Raw genomic sequence first — 26,511 nt, forward strand, 5'->3', positions numbered from 1 at the left:
CGAGGCACCATCGACCCCTCCCTCCCCTCCACCACCCTCCCCATCACCCGAAACACCTGCTGAGCCACTGCTAGACCCCAGGCAGGGGCCACCTATGAACTCCGGCAGACGAGCCTGCGAAATTATTAAGAGCAAATATGTAACAAACCATGACAACGGCTTTCATTTCAAAAGAAATTTTTCTAAACCTTTGAAAAATTTTTTTCATTTTTATTATGCAATGACCACTTACTGCACCCCCAAATTCCATCCCAACACCTTGTCTCAAAAACAAATTTATCTACCAAATTTCATATAAAGTAGGTAAATAAAAAAAACACCTTTACACTGGGGCCATTTGTTTTTTTCATTAAAATAATTGCTCTCGTGCCCCAAAGGAATGACTCCATTTCAGTCACTCTACACACAAGGCCACTATTTAGGGTATTCAGTCGCTGCATGCCTGAAAGTGAGGCTTTATTTTAGATGCATGTCTCTTCTAGCAACGAGAGAACTGAACTCTGCCAGGTCACCTGGTAAAGCTGCTAAATTAGCAATTTGGTACTCGTAGCCTCAATCTATTTGTACGTTGGAGTGCCTCAAATATTTGACCCAGGTCACAGCTTTGGGTGGCCAGCAATCTGTTTGACTATGCCACTTAAGCTATTTCGGATGAAACCTAGTCAAGCTTTGATTACTATACGAAGTCATATTTTTGTACAAATTACCACACACATCAGAGGAGCCAGAAGGGCATATGCTGGATTTGATATGAATCTCATGCAACTTCAATCCAAAGGAAGAGATCCTGTACCATAATGCTGAAACAGCCTTGGTTAATCAATCTTCCATGGAAATGAACTTTTGAAGCCCTAAGACGGAAGTATAAAAATATTATAAGAACATAAAGCTTAATGCAATACAACAATAAACAAACGAGCATTCCTGGAATTCTGAGGACCAAGCATTGGATTAAGTGAAATTATTGAAGGAATTATAACCATAAGATAATGCATGACAACGCAAAAACTAGTCTCCTATCTAACTATTTTTAGGCTACCAAATATATTGATCCAACAGGGTGTGCTCTAGTAAAACCTACCTTCCTGGCCAGGTTGCTTTCTAAATTACGTAGTGTTAAGTCCTGCTTATTTCAGGTTTCACATTTCCCATTGATTTTTATTTCTCCCATCATGTTTACCAAAAGTATGACTACAGAAACACCATCTAAAATATAATTGATACAGAGCCTTCCCAAAGTTAGTACTCTGCATGGTTTGTTTCACGCAAGTATACATGAGATGCCTGACAATGAATCCAAAAATAGTGATTTGAAGTCCATTCAGGATAAATACAAAGTGATATCCATTCAACTGCAATAATACATAGGTCAAATGGGGGTGGAATGTTCCTTGTAACTAGTCTTGCCTAGTAATAATAGTTGAGCTAGTATTAAAAATAACTATTTTTCCGTAAAATCAAAAAAATGCCACATTTCTACCTGGAATTTGTGATAAAAATTCAATTGCAGTTATATTCTAGCATTAGTCCAATAATTTATTTTATTTTGCTATTCAATAAGGTCATACCCCCGTCAATGCATTTTCAAATGCAAAAACAAAATGAATACGCAGAATAATTTTGTTTTATCTTATGTGATGAATATATACTTATCTGCATAGAATGAGTAAGGCTCCCATGCATTGCAAACCCTCCATTCTAAAATACATGAAATTAAATGGACTCCATATTCTTGTACCATTTTAATAGCTCAATCTCAAATACCACAAAATGTGTAAACAAACTGCAATCAATTAATACTTACAGAGCAATTATAGAATATTTAAAATTCATTCAAGTTTGTCATTTTTCAGTAAAATCTCTCCGTTAGGCTTTAGATAGACAAGCCACTGCTATATTTCACCCAACATAATCCAATATAACATTCTTGACTGCAATTAATCTTTCAACTCAGTGCACTTTGCTGCCCTTCATTTAGTCCAAAATGCCTTTTCTTGGCTTGGCTAACTTTCTACCTGTTCAGTCTTCCACATTCCAGAACCAATCAAAATGCCCTGCATCCACTTTCTTGTCTCATCTGAATTTATCCTGTGGACCCTCTCCCTTCATCTACATAACACCTCTCTGTTTGTTCTCCTGTCAATCCGTTTTACTTTCCCACTCTTCTTTACACCCACAGATTTTTAAAAGCCTCCATTCTATTCTTATCCTCTTGCCTCATCAACAAGTTACATAAAACTAAGCTCCATATTAAAATTCTCACTAATCTTCCCTTTATATCTTTACTTAAGGTTCTCATCATCAATTCCCATCTCTTTGTTGAAGTTCTGGACCAAATGCAATGGCTTCTTATGTCCCAACTATGCTGACCACCTTCATCCAAAAATACTCCTTCAATAGGCAAGCTGAGCAGCCTCCCCTCGTTCATGCCCTTAAATGTTAACGTTTAAATTAGCCCTCCTCTTTCTCCAAAGTCTTCATACATTTTATCATGACCTTTTTGCACAGATTTTCATCTCATACTTATTTATTTAATGATGCCAATACCAAATAACAAAGAGAAACAAATGGTTTTCCAATAGAAACTTAACAAATAACAGTACCAGATGAAAATGTAGTTTGGTTTACATAATAGAGGACAAAGTGAGTAATAATGAGAAGTCTGAAGAAAATTCGGATGGATGAACAGTGTGACAGGAATGGACATGGCATGAGGAGTTTCGAACGAATCTAAGTCAGGGAGGCGTTTCATCATTACATTACAGTTTGATGGAAGTCTGAGGATTACCGAGCATTTTGCGATTAAGAGACAAGGGGTTACACTTGCAAAGAGGTTATTCAACCACCAAGTGTGCGAAGGCACTTGAAAAGAGAATGAAGTACAGATGACCTTTAATTACCATACTCTACTTTCAAGAATAACTTTTTATCATACAAGACATAGCGATCAGTAAGGGAGGGAATGCTGAGAGAAGACACGCTAGTCTTGAAAAGACATGGAAGTGTAAAAGTTGGTGGCTGGTGTTAATGTTAGGAAGAAATTCATTGGGCACTCAAGTGGTTTGAGAGAAGTGGCCAGTGGCCCAAATTTAGCCAAAGTATTCAAGGACAGGGAAAACAAAGGTAAAGAAGAAGTGCTGGGGGCTGTTAGTCGTTAAGCCGTGACAGTTCCATTCTTCACCATGCAAATAAATTAAGCCCACCAGTGACAATGGTTTAGAGGAACTACTTTTGATATGATCATGAAAGAGAAGTATCAAAGATGAAACATTTGTCTTTATGAGTCGTGACTGCTAGAATTACCAGATTATAAATTTTTACAGTCTTACGCATGGCATGATTTGAGGATACTGAAAGGAAAAATGTTTCAGAATTTATGTTTAAGTAACAAGCGTCGAACCACTCAGCAAGGAAGTTGAGGGCACTGTGCTAACTAGTGATACCATTGACCAGTTAGAAAATTTTGCAGTCATCTATGTACAATACCAATCACAAAGGACCAAGGACACTTCCTTGGGGAACATCAGAGGTAACAGGGATATCTGAGGAGTGAATACCACCAATAACAACATGCTGCTGCCCATTTGTTCGGACTGAAGACAAAATTCCCAGAAATCAACCATGAATTCTCTAAATATTCAATTGTTCCCGGCTCAACTCATGGTACCTGATTATGACACTCAAGCATTGTAACTGGTTGTACGTGAATAAAAGACAGTGGAAAGATACATGGTATTCTTCATTTAATTAAAATGAATTCTCTACTTTGAAAAGTAGCCATTGGTGATTTTTAACGAATGCTTTTGCAAAATCAATTCAGCAGACGTCCAATTGAGCTGAATGCTAGAAGGCCTGAATGACAATCCTTTTGTGTTGCGCTCAGTGATGATGTAACACTCGAATGATGAGCAAATTAAAGTTTCACGATCTACTATTATCACAAATTTTATGAATTATCCACTTACTTTCACTGCAACCTTCAGCTTTTCTCATGCATCTTACGATTTTCTCTGGATTATTGAAGACAGTTAAAATTACTGACAACTGATTTGCAGACAATATTAAACTTTTGATTTGTAAGTGGGCATTGTGAATCACAATGATGAAACTGAATATAGTGAAAACAAAGTTATGCAAATTAAATGAGAGATACCTTGCCAAAACCAAATTGGTAGTAATTAGGTGTTTCGGGTGTAGAAAAGTAGGAGGTGTTGATATCAGAGGTCATTTTGCCCCGCTTGCAGCCTAGCTAAGTAAAAAACCAAATTTCTGCACTGTATATGCCAGTTTAAAAAACTATAATATTCTGCTTGGATGATGATCAGAGCAGTCATTTATAATGGATATGGATGTCCATCCCCCCATGGATATCCTGTTATCTTCCCCGCTCATTCAGATGTTGGATACAAATTGGGGAGTTACACAACCACAGAGGCTGTTTCTCGGGTGTGAAGTGAAGAGGCATGGGAGAGTCAGTACAATGTGCCCACGTGACAATGACCTCATTCCTTCAACTATTCTTGACAGAAGAGACCCCACATATAACATAAGCCTAACAGTACGAAGTTTACCGCATCATCTCAAGATTCCTTCCACTCTTTCAGCACCATAGGAGTTGAAAATACAGAGCGATGTGAAAGAGGCAACAAGTGAGCCTCAGCCCTTGTTGGCAATGTCACCCATCAAGGATTTAAGAGCTATTTTATTCATTCAAATTAGGTTATCAGTATTTGAATTGCTTTCAGTATGGGTGGCAAGTTTTTTGATAGTGATTTGGGAAATAGAATTTGCTTCATGTGGAACATTACAACATGTTTGTTTTAGAAAAGTTGACATTCATAAAAGTTTAGGAAAAACACTTGCAGCTTGGTAAAAGAACGAGGAAAGCTTTAGCCAACTCAAAAACTTGGCCTACAAAGCCTGATTTTATGTAGCGGCAATTGTAAGAACAGAATATTATGACACTGAAGCATGACATACAGAGATTTATAAGGGTTTAATTTGGTTTTTTATCCAACCCTTTCTCATGCCTAAGAAATGATTCATCTACTACAAATCAAGCATGAACAGTGGCACCAAAGCTGTAAAGGTGGAAGGGAAATAAGTGGCAGTTTAATTGCACCCCATTACCAGTTATTACCCCAACAAGGATGCAATAATAGATGGTTTTTATTCTTTCAAGGCACATTTTACAATTTATGGTGAGTGACTGATATGAGAAACTTAAAATAAAGTGCTCTGTTTTTCATAAATTCAACCAACTTCATTTTATATAAAACCATAATTGAAGCTTCATTACTAATTATTTTGCGGATATTACAATTAAATGATGCCAGACAATGAAATATTTCTATTGGTACCAGGTATTAAAAACTTAGTTCGCACTTGGTATTGATTCTATAACTATATAAAAAAACCATAAACACATTAATCAACTTGAAGTTTGGTTTGGTAGGTGATGGTAGAGTTCACCCAGTTCTAAGCCTGATGGCATACATGATATTAAATTAATGTACACTGACTGGAAATGTTATGTACTTTCCACCACTTAGTCTTTGGATTCCAGGACAAAAAAGTAAAATCTAGCTAATTAAATATTAAAGGATTAATCTGTAATTGCAATTCCCTAGCTGGTTCTTAGAACATGTAAGAATATCTAAAAATGGTATGATGTACCAATACATACATCTTTTTAAACAATGCATTTCTATCTTTATGGTAACATTTTATAATATAAAACACAAACACAGAATTAATTTTCAAATGTATTGTTTTTTGTGCCAAGACAAAAAAGAAGTTAAGAAATAATAACTAATATGGAAATAGATCCCAGCCAAGCAATGCGAAGCCATATGCTTAGAACATAATAAATTTACACATATATCTATAATATAATGATCAACATCAAAAAATTTGATACTTTCATCCACAAATAAGTACATAAATATATCTTCATTTATTAAAATCTATTATTATTATAGAAAACTCATCAGTCAAAATCATAGTAAGCACAACATGTAAACACAGAGTTAAAGAAAGTACTAACCCATGTTAAAAAGAAATAATTACCCCAACAGTATGCTAGGTGAAAATCGTCAATCATGTGACTGTTATCAAAAATAGATGCAGAGTAATAACAGCAACAAACTGTAAAGAAAAATCTTACTGAAGCTGCCCCAGGAACTGAGGTGACCATTATGGCATGTGGATCAGATTCAATAAACACAATCAACACTGGAGGTTTTGAGCATGTGAAAGAACAATACGGAAAAGTGCCAAAAGTACATAAAATATGGATACATGCATAGAGAGAACTACAAACTCAATTTCATCAGATAATAGAATGAATAAAGAATCCAAATGATAATATTAAAATATGACATTTTTGACATTGTATAAAAACTGTTAATGTATTAATTATTGCATAATTACAATAACTAATACAGTAATAATGCTGCCTTAAACTAAATAAATTTATGGGCAATCAAAAGCAGCAGTGCTTAAACTTCATATTTTATAGCAATAATTTAAGAGTGTGAAAATCATTCACCTTCACCAGGTTCGAACCCAGTTCCCTCCCATGTCCTCAATGTGAATGATTTTTACACTTTGAAATTATTGCATTGAAATGCATATTAGACCCGGTTAAAATTTACTGTTGTGACAATCTCCTGCAGTTTCTTTGGAATTTCAAATTTTACGTTTTCACATAATAAAAACTTTGTTGCAATTTTCCACAATTAAAACTTTATTTCGACCATGGTTTCGATAGACTGTATCATCATCAGGTGATAGACCTGATGATGATACTGTATCGAAACCATGGTCGGAAATAAAGTTTTAACTGTGGAAAATTGCAACAAATTTTTTATTATGTCTCGATTCCACAACATCACGCCTGACTCTTCACTTTTCGTTATGTTTTTACATTAAATGACTAATGATCTAACTAGCTATCTCGCTACAACAAGACAATAAAAAATATTGTAATTTACTATAGTCAATAATCATCGTTTAATGCTTCATGGATAGCAAATTTGTTTCTTTGTTTTCATAACCTCATACTCTAATGTGGACGGTATCTTCTTAATGAATTTGAAACGCACTATTTCATTGCATGTCAGTAACACTCCATAAGCTGTGCATTCCTAGTTTGTTTGTGCCAAACACCTTGCTTGCAGGGTATTTGGCACATGCATATGAACTTCCTGGGGAAGCCTAGGCTACTGAACTGAGTCCAGGGCCAATTATAGACTTGGAAATGCCATCTCACCAAATCATGGGATCAACTTTTCAAATCCTAGTATCCAGTTACAAGAAAACAGGATATTAAATTCTTTTCTCAGGGCTAAAATAAATAATGACGCAGTAAAATAACTTGTTTACAACTTTAACTGGGCGAAATATTACCAAATTTGAAAGTCAAGCTTCACTTACTTTAAATTCAAAGAATGAAGTATTTGGGCTAGCATATAACTATCATTTCACCAGTATTTCTATATGTATAAGCAAAAATTTATGTGATGTAAATTAGCAGATCCTTGCAAAGAATTAATAATTTATTAACAACTTAAATCAATATGCTAGGTTTTCAAAAAGTCCTTAGAGTTGTTATAAATAAGTTTTGAAAAAATGAAAGCGCACTTTTTAATTCTAAAATTGGAAATAAATGTAACATTTTCAGAGAATGTAATTAGCCATGGAAGAAAAAATATATAAAGGAGAGGATTGAGTCATTTTTCCATTACTTAGGTAGTAATGTTAGTACGTGGATCTGAAAGCTTAAATGGCTACCTTTGTACATTATTTATTTTGAATTGGTCCAAAAACAGCACTTTGGCCTTTACATTGGACTTAGACCAATGATTGAACAAAATGCCAATTACATGCACTCGAGCCCTAGATGGACAAAAACACCTAGGCGGGTATTGAGACGGCGACCTCCGAGTTGGCAAGTGAGGACATTACCCTGCATCACCGGGGCTAGCAAATTCCTTGATTTTCAATTTCATGTTAACTTTCAATTATCTTATCACTCCTATTTCGACCAACACCACATACTAATTATCTTTATGCGTTGGATTAGATAAATGCATTTATCTCCCCAACTTCTTGGATGAGTACATGTCAAGTAATAGCCACTGATTATGGTATCAAGATTGATATTCTGTAATGAAGGATAAAGGAAAATTTTAGCCAATGTTTTAAAAGGTTACTACACGTATTCACTCATAATTCGTAGGCCCACATCAAATTAATTATCGGTAGGCCCACAATCTGGTTATAAATAGGAAGAGATAGGGAGAAACTTGTTTCAGTAGGACAAAAAAGTTGATTGATCTTCTTTTAATGATCCCAGTAATCATGCTTACATATGCATGTGCTTCATCTATCGACGACACAAATATAATAAAGAAAACAATACTATTGACACCATTACATCAGCAACAATTTTTATGAAATACTTAATAATTTATTTTTTCCCTGTTAAATAATTAAAAAATATGAATCCAACAGTTTGAAACTAGCTATAAAAAATTAAAATTATTCATAGGATTGGAATGCCAAAATATAATTGTACCTGGGTTTTCAACATCCACTCTTTAAATGATGTCACCTAGGGTGTTTCCTAAAAGCTTAAGTTAATTTACAAGTCTTCAGAATTCAATCTTAAATGTTGGTATAGCATACAAAACATTCCCATGTGCATACTTTCATGTATAAGTATACGACTACCAAGAATAATAGATGACATTTATTCCACAAGCACTTACGGAAAGGCCTATCTCAGGTATGTTCAATAAAGAGTGGTCATTTATTTTTATTCTCATCATTCACTGCACAAAAGTCAAAATTTAACCATTATTGTTTGCATGCTGTATAATGCATGAATGTCAAAACTTTTACTAAGAGTCTGTTAGAGTCTACTCTTTCCTATATCAGAGCTATAATATGGTTAAAAGGTTTAAAGAGGGAAAAACAATCAATTCCAAAGGTAGGTGGACTCAAAAATCCGGACACTGCTTTCGCTGATGTAGAAATCAGCATCACTGCTACCATTGTGAGAGAATATTGCCAGTAACAATAAAATCACTATCAAAAACCTCAATAAATTTTATGATTTGTAACAGAAAGACTGCACATTAGACATGTCTGTGCATGGCAGGTTCCACAAAACCCTCTACAAAATCACGATTATCTTGTGAAAATCATTGTGAAGTGTATTCTATATCCTCTTATTTAGTCCAGAACTAGCTCCATGGGCATTTTTCCTGTTGACCCCAATAAAACAAACCCCATGGAAAGTTTTTTATCATCAGATGCAGGAAAAGGCTCATTTAACATGTTTTAATTTGCCACAGTAGTTGCCGAGGCAAAACTAGAGTCAAATCAATAGAATATGTAGCACACTTGCATTAGACATTAATATGGCAATGCAAAAAAATTATGTCATTGCACAATAACTTGAGAATACAAAATTTTGATAATCATTCTTTGTTGAACAGCAGCCAATTAGCAAAATTTTGAGTGATAGTTCTCAAGTTTCTCATAATGGAAAAATACTAGCATTAATGGAACTGGGTTATTTTTCTATAAATTCCAGAGCCATATCTTTCCAGAATCAGCACTGAATCCTGGGAATGAAAAATTGTATGAATTTCCCAGGTTTCCCCCAGATTCAGGAAATTAGATTAAGGCACAGTTCATAGCCTTCAGGAAACCACTTTGGGCTGGTTTGAGTTCTCATTTTTACATCCGGTAAATGAAGCATCCAACTTGATATGGATCAGTTCAAACATACCAATCAAATCTCTTAAAGGTAGTCTTTCTCCACTCTTCAAAGAGTGTAATTTTCAAAATATATATCACAAAGGAATTCCATATACATACTACCATTTCTAATACATGTTAATAATGCTAAGAAAAGGCCATGTCAACTTCAAGTGATCATTCAATAATTTTATTGGAGGTTTAAAATGGTTATTTGCAAGCAGTAAGTTGCATTTTAAGGTGAATTCATGGCCATTACAAATTTTTTCAAGGGCAAAATAAAAAAACACACAAGTGAATACAATATACAACAAATTTACGGAACACGCATTTAAATAGGACACAAATTCATCACTCATCAAGTTTACCCCAACACAAGATGAAAGAAAATTTTCAAAACTAGATATAATTAATGAGTTAAAATTGTGAAAGACTTCACAGACAAAACAATCAATCACAAGTGAATGTGTGAATTGTAGTATTTTATAAAAATAAGAGCAAAATAAATGTAAAAATAATATACTGATATATAAATGCCATTTTATCATGAAAATAATAAAAAAAGATATGCCGAGAGACAGAAGTGAGTTGCAGGGTGAAATTCAAAGAAGGAAGCTTAATTAGATCAAGAAAATATTGAAGGAGGTGGCATGTGTAAGTATTAGGTAGAAGCAAGTGTAGGGTTAAAATATGAAAATAAGGCAGAATTTAGAGGGGAAAATATGAAGATCTGAAAAAGTGAAATGGCTAACAATACAAGGCAATGGTAGTCTTCGTATTGGAAGCTTTGGAAGTTATAACCATGCATATTAGTCATAAGGGACCAAACTAAACCTACCTCCAATTGGCAGACTTAATTACGGAGAAAGATGAAAAGGAGAAGCAGAGAACATAGTGTTGGTTGAATAACTGAACTTCCCAAGAAATATTACATCAAGACTACTCCCAAGTCAGGCATTTAATATATTGGTGGCAGGCATCCTTCAGAGTGGCACATCAATGGAAATTAATGCTGCCCTCTAGGAACTGAATATACCTTGGTTGAAAGCTGACCAGAAGAATTTTGGTCTTTGGATATCTGATGATGTTACAGGTATAACTAGGAAGAGAAGTCAATGATGAAATTGAATGAAATGTTCAAGTTGTGTGAGATCCAAGCGCACACAGAATGCTGTGGCATGACATTTAGAAAAATAGCTAAAAATGGATTTTACTTAATCCAAAGTTTCTTCAGAGGCAGCACTTGCAGAGGACATTAAACTAAACAAGAAATGACTCCTAAGGAGAAAAAGTCCCATGCTTATTCACTGTGATCTCTGTTGTACTATTAGAAACTCATGAAACCTTTTTTCCTACAAAACGCTATCTATGGAACATAACCATACACTAATTAAGGGGCTGAAATAAAATATACAAAAAAACATTTCTCCCAAAAAGATTTCATGACAAATAAAAGACCAAAAATAAATGTTACAAAATGAAATTTTAAGCAAATATTTAAGACAAACTCAACATTATAAGATTAAGATATCTTCTAAAGACACAAAACAATACAGGAACGTGAACTTCAGCCAAATAGCAAACTTAAGAAAAACAGAGCACAGCAATTTATTTTTTTTCTAAATAAAATAAATGCATGGCATGTTCTTACACCATTCAGGTATGCTGCATACAAAGATAAAGATCAACAAATGGGCACCTTGAAATCAAAGTATATTCGTTCAACCATTTTTATAAGTATTAAATTGAGTAGTAGCACTATGTTTTTCCTGATATTTAAAAAATCATTAGGGTTCGTCCATTTATTTATTTTAAAATTGTGATTGCTGTCAATATTTGTCCTTCCACAATCATTGGGATGCAAAAAATATTACCACTGTGGATCAAGAGCTTTGCTCTATTTCTATTAGACCCCCCGCCACACGCGCCCTTGCGGCGGCTGGCGGGGTATTATGCAGATGTATTTCATTGGCAACTGAGTCTTGAGGTAATATTTTTAAATTATGCACTGAAAATATCAAAAATTACCAACAAACACAAGTTCTTTTAGGTTATTGTTAAAAATTCATTACAGATGCAGTGCCTACTTTCTGATAATAAATTTGTTCTTTTAAAAATGTGCATTCCATTAGGATTTGGGGCTCAGGCTCACTAAGATTTTGTTAGCAGAAAATCCCCACTTTTCAGTGCCTACTTTACATGAGAACCTCAAACTCAGGTAATAATTACACCGTTGAGTTTATAATTTTTGGTTACAGGGGGTCACTATATTTCAGGCCTATGAAAATTCAATTAGTGCATCAAAATTGACTAGAATTAGAACTGAAAACAAGAAAAGTAAGGTGTGTATATCTTAAAGAATAAATTAAGGAATTTCTTGCTTAATCAATACAACAAAAGAATAACTTTGACTTTTTGCAGTCTAAAAAAAATAAGACATTCTACGCTAAGAATTCAATACAAAGCTATAAAAAATGGATGTTGTTATTACAATCCTACCTATACTAAGAAACCCTGTGTCAGATTATAGCATTTCAATTGACTCTTTCGGACTGCTCCATTACATAAGGAAGGACTGACAGTTAATGGGCAGGGATCCTAAAGATTACACCCTTCTGTCTTCAAAACATCTCTAACAAAGACCTGCAAATTTACCTAACAATGGCCCTCTTGATCTTTCATAATGCACCACCCGACAATGGCTTCATAGTATTCCAGTGCATAGGAATTGAAGAGCCCTTTAATACGTGGGATTCCCCCCAAAGCTTAAAAAACCACAGTTCCCCTATTACAAAGAAAACACAAAGCATGCCAACTTCCATACAAAGCCATGAAGTAAGACCTGAGATAAACCAAACAACAACAAGAAGTATATCTATACACTCACGGTTTAAGATTCGGCATTCATTTCTACAGAGTGATTCCTTACCATCTGATGCATTGGGGAAAAGTTCTACTCCAGCCAATCATATGCATTTGCAAGTAAGAGGTTTGTGAATGATTGCTAAATGAGTTCAAATGATTTCAAGAATATTTTAACTAATTACTCATTAGCATTATGACATGTCTAAACTTCTAGATCACCACCAACTAATTAATAAATTGTACACCCTTGTAACTGTCACCAAACCACTAACAGGTATAATCATCAAACACAAAAGTTGTGTTAAGTTTTTTCTAAGCCAAATTCCATCACAAACATTTGTTAAAAAGGAGAAGCAGTAATGAAAACCAAAGGTTTACATGCTGAAGAAATTAAAACTAATGCCATCCCATTACCCGTGAATGAAAGCATTTTTGTGGGTGTCATTTTTGCAGCATTCCATCCTTCTCTAGCTCGCCACTCATTTCAGGGTTGTCTAACAGATGTGAGCCCCATGAAAACAACACCCCACTTTGTGTAAATATTGTCATACATCAAATTAAAGAAAATTCAACCAACCTACTCAAATAAACGAAGGTAAAATGCGTTGGATCTACAGGTTTATCACCAAATTATATTCTTTCATTTCAATAATTTTTGTGTCATATCCCAACACCGCATGTAAATTCTTATAAGCTTATGAATCCATTCATTTAAAAAATAAATCAACATTAAATACAATTCTTCAATTTTAGGCCCAAACAATAGTCTTATTACAGGATAGAAACAAATCACAATATCCATAATTATATCAATATTTTAAAAAACAATTGATAGACAATGACGACCAAGTGTACTTATCCCTCATAAAATATTACACTTTGAGGGTTAATAAGACAAATTACAAGAATTTATAGTAGAATCATAGCCGAAAAACCAAGATTTTGCACAACTTCGCGATGACACCAAAAGAGCATTAATTTTAAATTTTAACAAATGAAAGCATATCTGCTCATATTCGGTAATCCTTGACCTTAATCAATAAAAATGTATCACGTTAAATAGAGTAAATTCTTTGAAAAATAGTAAACTCATTCTTTTTTCTCCACAATTTTCCAATATACATTCAACAAAGTTCAATGGACACTGAAGCATTTAGAAAAACTTGGCACGTTAATTTAAAAAAATACTATTACATAATCTAAAAAATATTGTATTCTCATCTATAAACGACGATTGATGTAAATATAACATGAATATAATAACTTTACAAAAGGATTACGAAATGGTTTACTGATTTGCATTAGTTGCAAGCAAGGAAGATAAGGATAGGCTTAGGTCTTGTGCGGACAATGCTTAGTGGATTTAAAATCGTCTAATATCCATTCAAGATGAGCATATTGATAAATAATGCATAAATACCTGGTGGGAAGGGCCCACACGAATCTCCCCCTGTGTTGATGCCAGCCTGTTATTTTCGCTTTATTTGCCCCGTAAATGTGATTTCACAGCGGAAGAATTTTTAGAATCCTCCTAATAAAGACAATTAAAATACAATTAGAACTTAGTTGACACAAATATTTTCCAGACTCATCCAACTTCGGCTCATGATTTATTCCGTGATTGGAAAATAGCTCTCAATAAATCGTACGATCACCTCAAGTGAAATCAAAGCATGCCACGATCAATAATTAACTTAAAAAAATATACCCGAAGTCAACAGATTCTTTATACTAAAACTCACAACCAGCAAAACAACAAGAAATGGATGTGTTCAATAGCCGACGTGGCCTTGCACAAACTCCTTAACATATTCACGGAAAAACAACTCACGAGCTTTTACTGGTAGGTAAGAGCCATATATTCCCATTATTTCCATACAAAACAAATTCGTTTTCTCTCGATAAGACAACGAGCATTGTTGTTTTCATAGGGAAGGGATGACGCACCTATTTAAAGCACTCCGGCTGAATAGGGGAAATATTCCACCCCCAAACATCCCTAAAATCACTCACTTATGAATATAAAAATAAAAATGCGAGCTCTATACGGCCAATTTTCGCCAAAAGCACATTTTCACTTCCTTCAGCACAGTCTTTATTGTGTGATCGAGTCGTATGTTTAAAAATGGTTTCCATAAGCGTCACCTCCAGCCTCAGAATCCTTTCAACTAAGAATCGATTTGCCCGAGCAGTTCAGTCGGTTCAGTTGAGGCCGCTTTCTAATGATCGCCATTTGTCGTCGATTCACCTCTGATGTGCCTTGCGTGACCGCAGTCGAGATAGGTCGCTTGTTGAATCTAAGCGGATTCGGGAGAGATCGATATTTAAGGTAGCAGAAGTGGTTGAAATCATAAAAGTAATTTTAGATGGTGGTAATTTATAGGAAATGGGTAGATATGTTAATAAAACACAACGGTGTGGGTATTGCAAATAGTTAGTGCTCATGGAAAGTACCGACATTTTTCGAAGTGATGGCCCTCCGGTGATAATTTTGGTGACTGTGAGATCCTAATCAAATAATTAATCACCATGGTAAAATAATAGTACCTATCGGAGGTGAATAAGAATAGCGATAAAATCATTTTTCTGAATGGGTGTAAACTTATATTCGGGATTTTAACCATCCTGCTAATGTCAATGAAGTTAATCCATTGCATGCTCGAATCATCTAATTTGAAAGAATCCAAATCAGTAAGCGTTAATAATTATTTTTGTAAGGGTTTCTAATTATTGCAACTGCAATTTTCTTTTCCTGCGCATAATGCATTATTTACATTCACAGAATTTCATTATTTATTTGAATTTTCTAGTTAGCGCTAAAGAGGGAAAATAAAGGAATTCATGATGTATTCTATTAATAATTATGCATGTTTATCCCGTGCCAACGTTGACATCAAGAATAGGGTAGATTAAAAAGTGCATGTGTATGCCAATGAACGATGTGTGTAGACATGTACGTGCAATTTAATATATTAAATGGCAATGCATGTAAATGCTATCAACGCATCTTAGTAGCGTTAAGAAGCTCACCATCGGAATAATACAAAAATGTTTTGAAGTGATATTTCTAATTATTTTATAAAATGAAGTTCATTAATTGGTCGGCTAGGAGTTAAAAAGCATTCATTCAGACCTCATTTTTTAACTTGAAATTATTACAGCACTCATAGAGGCAACCCAGAGGGGTACACTATAAATGTTAGGAATCCAATTTAGCAAAATATGTATTAATTGGCAAGGCCAGCAATTTGTTTTGGACGTATTGATAAAATGCAAAGTCAACTCTATTTATAGGTTTAAAAATGTAATCGCTTCTTCCAGTGGGAAGTTAGCGTCTAAAAGTAGCCCCAGGAATTTAGTAGGCCACCAGTTACACAGACATCAGCTGAAATAATAAGCTATTACATTCTCTGTTTCATGAAAGTTTGGTCAGAGTGGTTTTATGGTGATATATTATTTAATGTCTTTCCTTGGGTAAGAATGAGAATCCCTCCAAACACCTAACTGCTAAGCATTGCATGAAACACAATTCCCTAGGTGAAGGACCTAGCCTAGAGTCGATCAAGCAGCCTCAGGTTTGGCAGGTACCATACTGCGGGGCGGGCGATGGGGTTACTCAAATAGATTTTATGATGAAAAACATTACATTTTTTATTAGTGTACCAATTGGGGTAGATTTTGGAAGGAGACACCAACCAGTAAATTTCCAGCTTCACCTATCAAGACACAACGTAATGCCATGGACTATAGTAACTAATCCCCTCAATTCCACATACTTCCTGCCTCCATTTCATCCCACTTGCGCCAATATTCTACCCTTCATCTCAATGTTCAGCATCCATAGCAAAATCAAAATGCTCTGCATCCTCTTTTCTCCTCCTATTGATTTTGTTAGGCTATCTTCCCTCCTCATCTATTATGCTTGCTTAATGTTTTCTCCACGCCCACATCTCAAAAACCTTCAAGTACACACATACCATTTTGCTTCTACGACAGTTTCCTCAACAGACAAAACTGCTCCACGTCCAAGTTTTCGATAATATTTTCTTATTATCGAAAAGCATAGACAATTATTGTGGACAGCACTGTCTCAATCTCTGTCTAACACTGCATCTGCCACATGAATGTGCACAGTCTCAGATGTATAGGTTTTCGATTTAGTTGCCAATCCCTTCAGTTTACTATTGTCTTCTGCAATACATTTATTAATTCTGCCCAGTTCACTCTGTTGAACACACTAAAACCAACAAAGTAAACATCTAGGTTCTTAGTTTATAATAATGGTTTAACAATCAATGTTAAGATGACAAAATAATTCTATATGCAGATGATAGAAATTAAATAATTAGTAACAAGAACAACTAAATTCTGGAGTATATTGTTGATAATTCACTAGCCCTTTTAGGAGACTGGTTCACAAAATGAGCTTAAAAAAAACAATACAAGCAAAAAAGAGAAGCCCCTCCAATGGATACTCACATCAAAGATAATCTCATACCCTAAGAAACCAAGCAAAGGTGTATCAAGCAGTTTTAAAAGTGCTCTACTTTGGTGATTTCCAATCTCTTAGGGTGCTGTGGAAATATTTTTTTGGGCTCTGCTACTATACTGATAATGATGAGGGTAGATAAAGAAACTTTGCACTTCCACTTAAAGATTTAATATTCCACGACCATAGTTTAGATGGAGTGCATCATCATCAGGTGACATACAAGAAAAATGTTTCAGCTTATATTCATAACCTGGCTCCCAGAGGGGAGGGGGTAAGGTATGGGGAGTAAGGGAGAGGGGGTAAGTTGAGTGCAGGTACAGCAACCTATTAGTGGGCTAGGGGGAGGCAGAGGGTAGATGTACGAGGGTGATTCCAAAAGTAATGTCTCCTAATTTTTTCATGAAAAATCAAATTTATTCTCAAACTCAAACTGCTCATTCCTTAAGCAACCATTAGCTCCCTTCTCCATCCTGTTGTTCATGTTTCTAATTACTATCTTAGCAAAATGAACAAAATCAAACTTACTTGTCTTATAACCCTCACCGAGTACACAGTTTAAAATAACTTGACTCTTTTGGTATGCTTTCGAGCAAAAAAGCGGTTACAATTATTAACCAAATAGTTTGCTACTAATGGTTCAGGCTGCATTATGGATGTCCCATCCAGGTGGCTCATTGCGTCTTAGTAAATTCATTAATGGCCAACATGATTGGAACAAACTTTGAAACTTCATGGCTTCTTCATTTGCTTTTATCAATAATATTGCAGGTATTTGTTTTTTTATTATTTATGCCATAATTATTGATTAAACAGGAAAACCTTTTAATTTTACAGCTAACTTCTCTTCATAAAACAGTCATGATTAAACAATCTCAGTAATAGTTATCCTATTAACCTATATTTCATACTGCCAGGCTTCACTTCGTGGATTGGTTTGATGTCCATATTAAAAGTTTTTGTAATTTTCCACACACTTTATTTTACAGTACGATCTGTTTCACCGACTTCCAGCATCATAAGGTACCTGATAATGCCACAAGTCGGTGAAACGCATTGTACTGTGAAATACGTGAAGTCTGTGGAAAATTACAAACTTAAAATACGGACAACCAATACTTTCTTTGATGTGATCATAAATAAAAAATAAAGAGACACCATTTGGATGACATTTACAAAGGATTTTTATTTTGTACATAAAGTGTGTTCTAGCTGAGAAAAAACATTCAAAATCTGACTGCAGTCATTCATCCTCTGCTTAAACATGTATAATCAAACATACCATCAATCATTCAACTTTCTTTCAACAAAAAATTGTTCAGGCCATCTTAATGGCTCAATAGCAATGCATTGCTGCACAGACATATAGGAAGACATCTCACAGAGTCAGGAAAAGAGGTAGAATTATACTTGATCATGCTGAGAGTGATGACACATTATTCCCACCTACTCAACTGTCTCATTTTATCTTCCCGGGGTCTCTTATGTACAAGACAGTAGTGGCACAATACGCTTCATTCAGAGCCATGGGTGCCAAGCTGGGTCCATTCGACAGAGATTGTCATGGCTATTGGCTGCAGCAACCAAAGTACTCACCTTAAAAAGAAAATGGAATGCATATATACTTATAACTCTTTTACACACCACATACAAATATCACCAGGTGTTATCAATCCACACTGGACACTAAGGACATTTCTCTAAGTGAATGACTACATGGAACAATATTCTAAAATTTATAAACTTTAACACTAATGCTCCAGTATAGTAGTTAGCCCAAACAAAATTAATGTACTCTAAGTGTATACAGCAATCTAGGCCACGTTCACCTTTAAAAGTTGTTACGTAAACTTCACTCTCATACCCCAAGAAACCGTAGGAGATGCTGCAACAGTAACTTTTAACATAGTCATCCCTGGGTTCGAATCCCGGTCAAGGCAAATGATTTTCATGCTCTGAAATTGTTGGCAAGTAATTCGCTCTCATAATTCAACTTACGGTACCTGATGCCAAAGACACTTGGCATCAAGTTTATCATATATATATATATATATGAGGATAGAAAGAAAAGAAGTTCATTTATAACAAAGATTAAATACAAAATAAAGTATATTGTTAACATGTATGCATTCCACAGGATGAAAGAATTGGACATGAAATGAAAGACTCAAGAGGCAGCTTGATTTGTCTGGAAATTTTGGGGACATGTAATAGTAGGATGGCAAGATATACAGTTCTAAATATATCAAGGGCAGAGGAATGGCAGGTAGTACTGAGCCATTTTCTTTTAATTTAAACCATTTTGCAAAGGAGTAACTAAATTTTTAAAAATGGCTAATTGTATATAATACTGTAAGGCTAATTATTCTTATGGTGGGATAATGACAAATAACATGTAGCAAACATTTTATTCACCATACAATTCATCTAACAATGATTCTGTAAAGGCATCAGAGGATCAGCAGCAATGGGTAAATAGGCTCCCCTCTTAAGGGACTGGAACAACAACACTGGAGAGCGCACTCACCTAACAAGCACTAAATCTATGTCAGCTCATATGGTACTTATTGCGTGCCAACCAAGAGTTACTTAGGGCTTGTCAGCAGCTGCCTTACCACACACACTCTGCTCCCATACGAAATATCTCCACTCACACTCATCACTGCTCATCAGACAGGACTCTCTGTCACTCATTAAGAACATCTTTCTTAATTCAAGATCTCTCAAACCTTAAGTCAAAACAAAACTGCACAAATTTATTAATCAAATATTATTGCTCACATACATGCGCAGAGCAAAAAATGCATATGGTATACTGTTCCGCCTCTTAGATTTGAAAAAAGTTGCAAACCAGGCAATGGGCCCAGAATGAAGTTTTGTTACTACTGAGGAAATTGCCCATGTCCTGGGAAATGATGGCATGTGTCTCAGTAGAGCAAAGCGTCATCAAACACATCACATTGTCTTAATCTACAATTGTATATCTTTAAATGAAGAACACAATGTATATTTCCATTGTTCTTTATTTTCGTACAGCTAGTTTCAACGCTTAGGCGTCATTATCAGGTACATGTTGATGATGCCTAAGCATTGAAACTAGTTGTACGAAAATAAAGACCAGTGGAGAAAAACATTGTTATTCATTTAATGAACATGAACTTCCACAAAGTTGAGCCTGTAACAATTGAATACAAATTGCATATCTTCATTAAAGCCAATACAAATATTCTTTACCCGTGTCAAAGTTAGTAAATGACACATTATGCCTTTGAGTAAATGCATATGCAATCATATTTCTTTTCAGGGCCCCAATTAATTCGTTTCCCTTATTATCCATAAATGACACCTAAGCTGCAAAAATAAGTACACTGGATTGATCAGATTTTAACTCGTGAAAGATGCAATAAGTATTTTTGAATGCAATTTTCAAAGCTTGCTAAAAGTTGAAGAATGCATATTCATGTGAGGCATTTCTCTTACTAATATTAGTTTTATCTTCAATTCATCTTCAGCCCTCTTCCTGTACTTGTCAATATTGCAATTAACTATTAAATACTTTTTTAAAGTACACTTTATGAAAACTACATATGAGATTTACTCCAATGCCATATGGCAAAAACAAAAATGTGAGCAAAATATGTTTGAAAGGGAAATCGGTTAATTCCTTGAACCCCTCTGTCACAGAATTATTTTGGATTGTAATGAACATTTGGTGCCTTAACATCTGAAAGTAAACAGTAGAAAATTTAACATTGGAGGGAATTTTATCGTTAGGAGAAAGAATATTACACCAATTTTCAAGAAAGGGGATAAAACAATAGCCAACAATTATAGACCGGTAAGCATAACCTCAGTTGTTTGCAAAATAATGGAAAAAAGAATCGCTGACTACATTCGGGAATGGTGGGCAAGAGATAGATGGCTATTCAAACACCAACATGGGTTTAGAACGGGATACTCGTGTGAAACGCAGCTTTTGGGATTAAGTCAATACATTGGCGACGCAATAGACGAAGGAAAGGAAGTGGATACAGTAATTGTTGATTTTTCGGCAGCTTTTGACCGAGTGCCTCACGATAAATTATTGTTAAAGTTGGATTCGTTACCATTGGACTTGAGGGTAAAACAATGGGTAAAAAATTTTCTCAGAGGCAGAACTCAAAAAGTAAAATTAGGGGATACATTTTCAAATGAGGCGAGCGTATTAGCAGGAGTTCCACAAGGTAGTGTTCTTGGGCCATTACTCTTCCTAATTTACGTAAACGATCTACCAAACAATTTACATTCCCAAATAAGACTCTTTGCTGATGACTGCATTATATACAGACGGATAGAACATGTAAATGACCACGTAATATTACAAAATGACATCGATCGCCTTGGTGACTGGGTTACAAATAATAATATGGGTATTAATATAAGTAAAAGTAAGCATATAAAATTTTCAAATAAAAAGAATGCAGAAAAGGAAATTTACACCCTCTTTGGAGAAAGAATCCCATGTACTAGTCAATGCAAATATTTAGGCATTTATTTAACTAGGGATCTTGGGTGGGGAGTCCAAGTAGATAATTTGACGTGGAAGGCATTTAAAGTATTGCATTGGGTGATGAGAAATTTAAAAGGAAGTAGCGTAGCCACAAAAGAAAAAGCATATAAGGCACTGGTTATCCCTATCCTTGAATACTCCTCCATAGTGTGGGATCCATATGAGACGGGACATATTAAAAAGATAGAAAAAGTTCAAAGAAAGGCAGCAAGATATGTACTCGGAAGGTACAAAAGAACAGATAGTGCCACGGATATGTTAGATGTACTGAAATGGGAGAGTTTGAAAAATAGAAGAAAAAGGAGTAGGTTAGGCGCGATGTATAGAATTGTTAAAAAGGACGAAGCGTGGGAAGATTTATGGCAAGGGATAGAAAAGCCTAACTTTAAGGGAAAAAACGACCATAGCCTCAAAATAAAAATAAGGACCCAAAAAACCAATAAGAAAAAATACTCTTTTTTAAATAGAACTATTATTGATTGGAACCAGCTGCCTGGAGGTTTGTTTGAGCCCTTTCCATCCAATTTTAGAAGTTTTAAGTTGAAATGTAAATTAGCCACTGGGTAATAAACTTCACTGTAGTTTTGAAAATATTGTTTGTATGTGATGTGGACGGCATTTTGTATGTGATGTGGAAGTTTGTTTGTATGTGATGTGGAAGTGTCATTATGTAAAAATATTTTGTCTCTTATCTGTTTTTAAGAGTTCGTATGTAATTTTCGTTGTTAGTAGTTATCTTTGACCTAACCTGACCGTTGCCACCAGGAAATTTGCCTAATTGCAACGTAATTGTGTAAATAAATAAAAAGTAATAGGTTTTAGGGAGGATGGGAAAAGTAGGAGCATAAAGACATTTCATTCATCATAACTACCATATAACTGCACCAACAATAAACAGCCCACTGGCCACAAGCATCATATGGTATAGCCAGTAAAATGGTTCTTAAAAAGATAATCAGGGGTTTTGTAAATTCAAAGTGAAACTCGAGACCTACTTTGTAGAAAAATTGTATTACAAAGATTATTATTAAAAGAAACCATGATAAAGTGCTTAATGTATGCTGTTTGCTAATTTTATGTATCTGATGCAGCCATGTTTACAGTAATATGTTTGTATTATAATAAGTATCCAATACTTAGATGTGTCTTATATTAGTAAGCACAAATCATTGAACAAAATATTGTAATTATTCTTAGGAGCAGTCTCTGGAGGGAGAAATTAAATGAGGCATTTGCAAGTACATTAATGCGGTCGAAAGTTATTGGCATTCAGAAGAAGAGGGGTAAGGAGAAGTGTCCAGGGACAAGGGCCTCCGGTCATTATTTTCACAGTTCCATTTTATGGAGTGGTCCTTTTGGATGAGGAGTCAGTGAATGAAGATCCAATTTTTGGACCCTGGCCATTTTTGCAAATGTAAACAAGATAGACAGAGTAAATATTGTACGTGAATACTAATGGAATGGTTAATGGAATTACATTATGCATAACTATATTCATAGTAGTAGTTTTGAGGGGAGGCGACCGACAGCTAAGGTCATTTGCGCCATAGGGGAAGGACAGGAAAGGATGAAGGGTGGAGAGAAACCCGGCGTCGGCATTAGCCTACTCTTTACGAAAGGCGCCAAGGGGTCCGCGGCTTAACGTCCCATCCGACGGACGGCGTACTCACTCAAAGTGCCCTCCACAAAGCACCTCAAGTAGGGATCGAGATACCTCTGAAAAATATTCAACACCGCCGGGATTTGAACCCGCGCCCTCAGGGTGGGAAGCCAGTACGTTAGCCCCCGCACCATCTCGATCCCCAACTATATTCATATGATAAGATATGTGCATTCCAGTGGTGCCAATAGTTACATCCTCATATAATTGTTAGTGTACCACTCATACCCACCTTGCTGTCTGTTCCTTCAAAAGTAGCCAACGACTGAAGACGATTCATTACAGCATTAACAGCTCGAGTCACCATGTTTACCAATAAATCACCCTCCATGTCTGGTGGAGCAGCAGTTGGTGTCTCTGTAGTATCATCTTGCTTCTGAAAAGAAAATAAATATTACAACAACATATAATCTCCTCCATTCATCGCTGACATCTTATGCTCACATTTCTATAGAAGGGTCTGGGATAAAATTTTAAGTACATGATAAATATCAACTATGAAAGTTAAAGCGAACTACTTAAAAAAGGAAATATTTTAATCATAAATATATACGAAGAGGAATACAATGATTATACAGGGTGCGGCAGTTATCTCCTAACAAATGTCAATTTGAATTTCCTGCCTCATCGTAGTTCCACTGGAGGTTGCTATTGGTGTTCTTGAAAAGCTATAGGCATCTTGTAAACAGTCATAACCTCAAAATGGCCGAGATGCTACGTGCAGAGTACAATTGAAGAGCCACTATTATTGAAAGTGTTCGCGCTGGGCGTTCACCCGGTGAAATAGTTTAATTCTTAAGGTACCCCAGATTGAATGTTTATGATATTGTGGCTAAGTATGATGCTTCTGGGAAGTCTGGGAAAGGTTTTGCTAACTCGGCAAGGAAACTTTCAGGAGCTGATTTCAGAGGAATTTAGCAAATTTTGAAGAATGTCATGAAACTGTGGATGGTGGGCCGTGGCCTCGGGGAGACAATATATGACTTTCAACAGGACGGTACACTAGCTCATTACGAGTCATTTAATCCAAAACTGGCTCTCAGATAACATTGACACGTTCTGGCCCCTGAATAGCCGGACTTGAACCCCATCGACTATTATGTATCCTTGGAGTGTAATCAAAAGAATTACCAATAAGACAAGGCACCCTAATGGTGCATCTCCACGCACCGCTATTGTAGCAGCATTCCCTAATATGGACAACCCTGTTTCAAAGAGTGAGTGCGATCGATTCAGGATAACAAGATTGGAGGCAGTCATTGCAGCTGGAGGGGGTAATTACATTGAGTAATTTTACTCTTGGCAGATACCACTACTTGTATACGAAAGGGCTTTCATTTTCATTTGTATTTTTTTGGATAAATTTGCTTTTAAACAAAAGTTTCATTTGTACAGATTCAACTGCCATGCCCCGCATTTATACAGGCACTAACTCCCAGCCTTGTTTTATACCATTATGTGTATAAACTTAGGAATCAACCAACTGAAAGGTTTCTATTTGTCAACAGCCATAAAATTAGACTGAATAACTGAACCAGGATATGACTAACTGTATTCTGGAATTAGAAATTTCATTTTTTAAATCATATAGAATACACCTCTATTAAATAAATTTTAAAAACTTTTCACATGACTTGAGTTTTGAAAATGGGTACTTACTGTTTATGATCAATATAACTGTCAAGAATAAAAGAACAAGAGTTCAGAGTTCAACGGGGACATTTCTAGTCATTTGAGAAATAGCAAATTCAATTGTTTCAGGCCCAAACTTGAAAAATCACATACTTGGGACTGAGAGAAAAAAGCTCACAAAAATTTAAATACAATACGACTAGATTTGTCACCCAGGTGGTACCTGAGGATATGCCATGTATGCAATGAATCTAATTGTAAAAACGTTTTTTTTGTGAAATTTACAGTTTTTTCACTCAATTCCCGATAGTAAAAACTATCGTCAAAGAAGTTCTGATAGCAGGGTGTTGAAGATCTCTAACCTTCTTCCAGCTACTAGCACTAACAATAAACTTTGTAACCCTGAAAATAACACTGCCATTAGCTATTCATCTTTAGCTAATAAATTTAACAAATACTATGTATCAGCTCCTTGCCTAACTACTTCTCCAGCCAATGTGCTTTTTGCAAATGCACCATCGTCAATGTTTGCCAAGCCCTGTTCTGAAACCAATCTAAAAACTATTGTCTCCTCACTCAGAAACAAATCCAATGCTGGCCCAGATGAAATTCCTAGTAAAGTTGTTCATCATTGTTTTGAAGCCATAATTTCACCCCTTTTATTTTTAATTCATGAATCCTTGATACAATGGATTTCCCTATCCCAATTAAAAGAATCAAAAGTAGTGCCCATTTATGAAAACCATGGATGTGTCAATGATTTGAACAACTACAGACCAATAGCCGTCCAAAATACATTTGCTAAAATATTCAACAAAGCCATTTATACGCAAATAGCATCTTATCTCGAATAAAAACTTCCTACTTTCAAATTCTCAGCACGGATTTAGATCTGAAAGGTCTACCACAACTGCCATAGGTCAGGCAATCGACAGCGCACTTAATTCATTAGATGTTAAACACAAAACTTTTGGAATGTTTTTTGACTTGTCAAAGGCTTTTGATAATGTAAACCACAATAGACTACTAATTAAACTCAATAGAATAGGAATTAGGGGAATTCCTCTAAACTGGATGAAGTCCTATATTCATAATCGCAGTCAGAAAGTAGTGTTATCAGTTGATGGGTCAAAATATTCATCCGAAGCATACCAACTTAACAAAGGTGTTCTACAAGACTCAACCCTTGGGCCACTCCTCTTTCTGATATACATCGATCACCTACCTAACTGCTTACCAAATAATGATGGAATAATACCAGTTTTGTACACCGACGACACTAATGTAATAATATCAACACAAACATATCCCAGCCTTGAGGAAAAATCTAAGTCTGTCACACTTGCAATAAACAAGTGGTGTACAGACAACCTTCTAGACTTAAATGTAAATTAAAGTAAAATAGTATACTTTACATGCAGTAAGAACGTATCAGATGATCTGCTGGTAAAAATCAATGACCAATCAATTGAGCATGTGACAGAATGCAAATTTCCAGGTATTTCTCTATGTGCACATATTTCTTGGGATACTTTGTGATCAATG

The 26,511-nt window shown here is 35.3% G+C and overlaps 1 protein-coding gene and 1 long non-coding RNA gene across 2 annotated transcripts in view; both read right to left on the minus strand.

Annotated features, from left to right (window-relative positions):
• Positions 1–49: 49 nt before the first annotated feature.
• Positions 50–14,837, minus strand: LOC139700261 (uncharacterized). The gene is made up of 3 exons (XR_011703669.1): positions 14,584–14,837; positions 14,057–14,167; positions 50–114 (listed from the first exon to the last, which is right to left on the minus strand). It is a non-coding gene; the product is annotated as an uncharacterized lncRNA (long non-coding RNA).
• A 3,478-nt stretch (positions 14,838–18,315) lies between these two features.
• Nipped-A (Transcription-associated protein Nipped-A) overlaps positions 18,316–26,511 on the minus strand; it is a 132,535-nt gene continuing 124,339 nt past the window's right edge. The window contains exons 65-66 of the mRNA XM_071598887.1: positions 23,567–23,710; positions 18,316–18,721 (exon numbers count right to left, since the gene is read on the minus strand). Coding sequence (XP_071454988.1) covers positions 18,644–18,721; positions 23,567–23,710 — 222 coding nt within the window. The 3' untranslated portion in view covers positions 18,316–18,643. The remainder of the gene's footprint in view (positions 18,722–23,566; positions 23,711–26,511) is intronic.

The sequence above is a fragment of the Hetaerina americana genome, unplaced genomic scaffold (assembly GCF_022747635.1).
Source record: "Hetaerina americana unplaced genomic scaffold, ioHetAmer1.1.p SCAF_10, whole genome shotgun sequence".
NCBI lineage: Eukaryota > Metazoa > Arthropoda > Insecta > Odonata > Calopterygidae > Hetaerina > Hetaerina americana.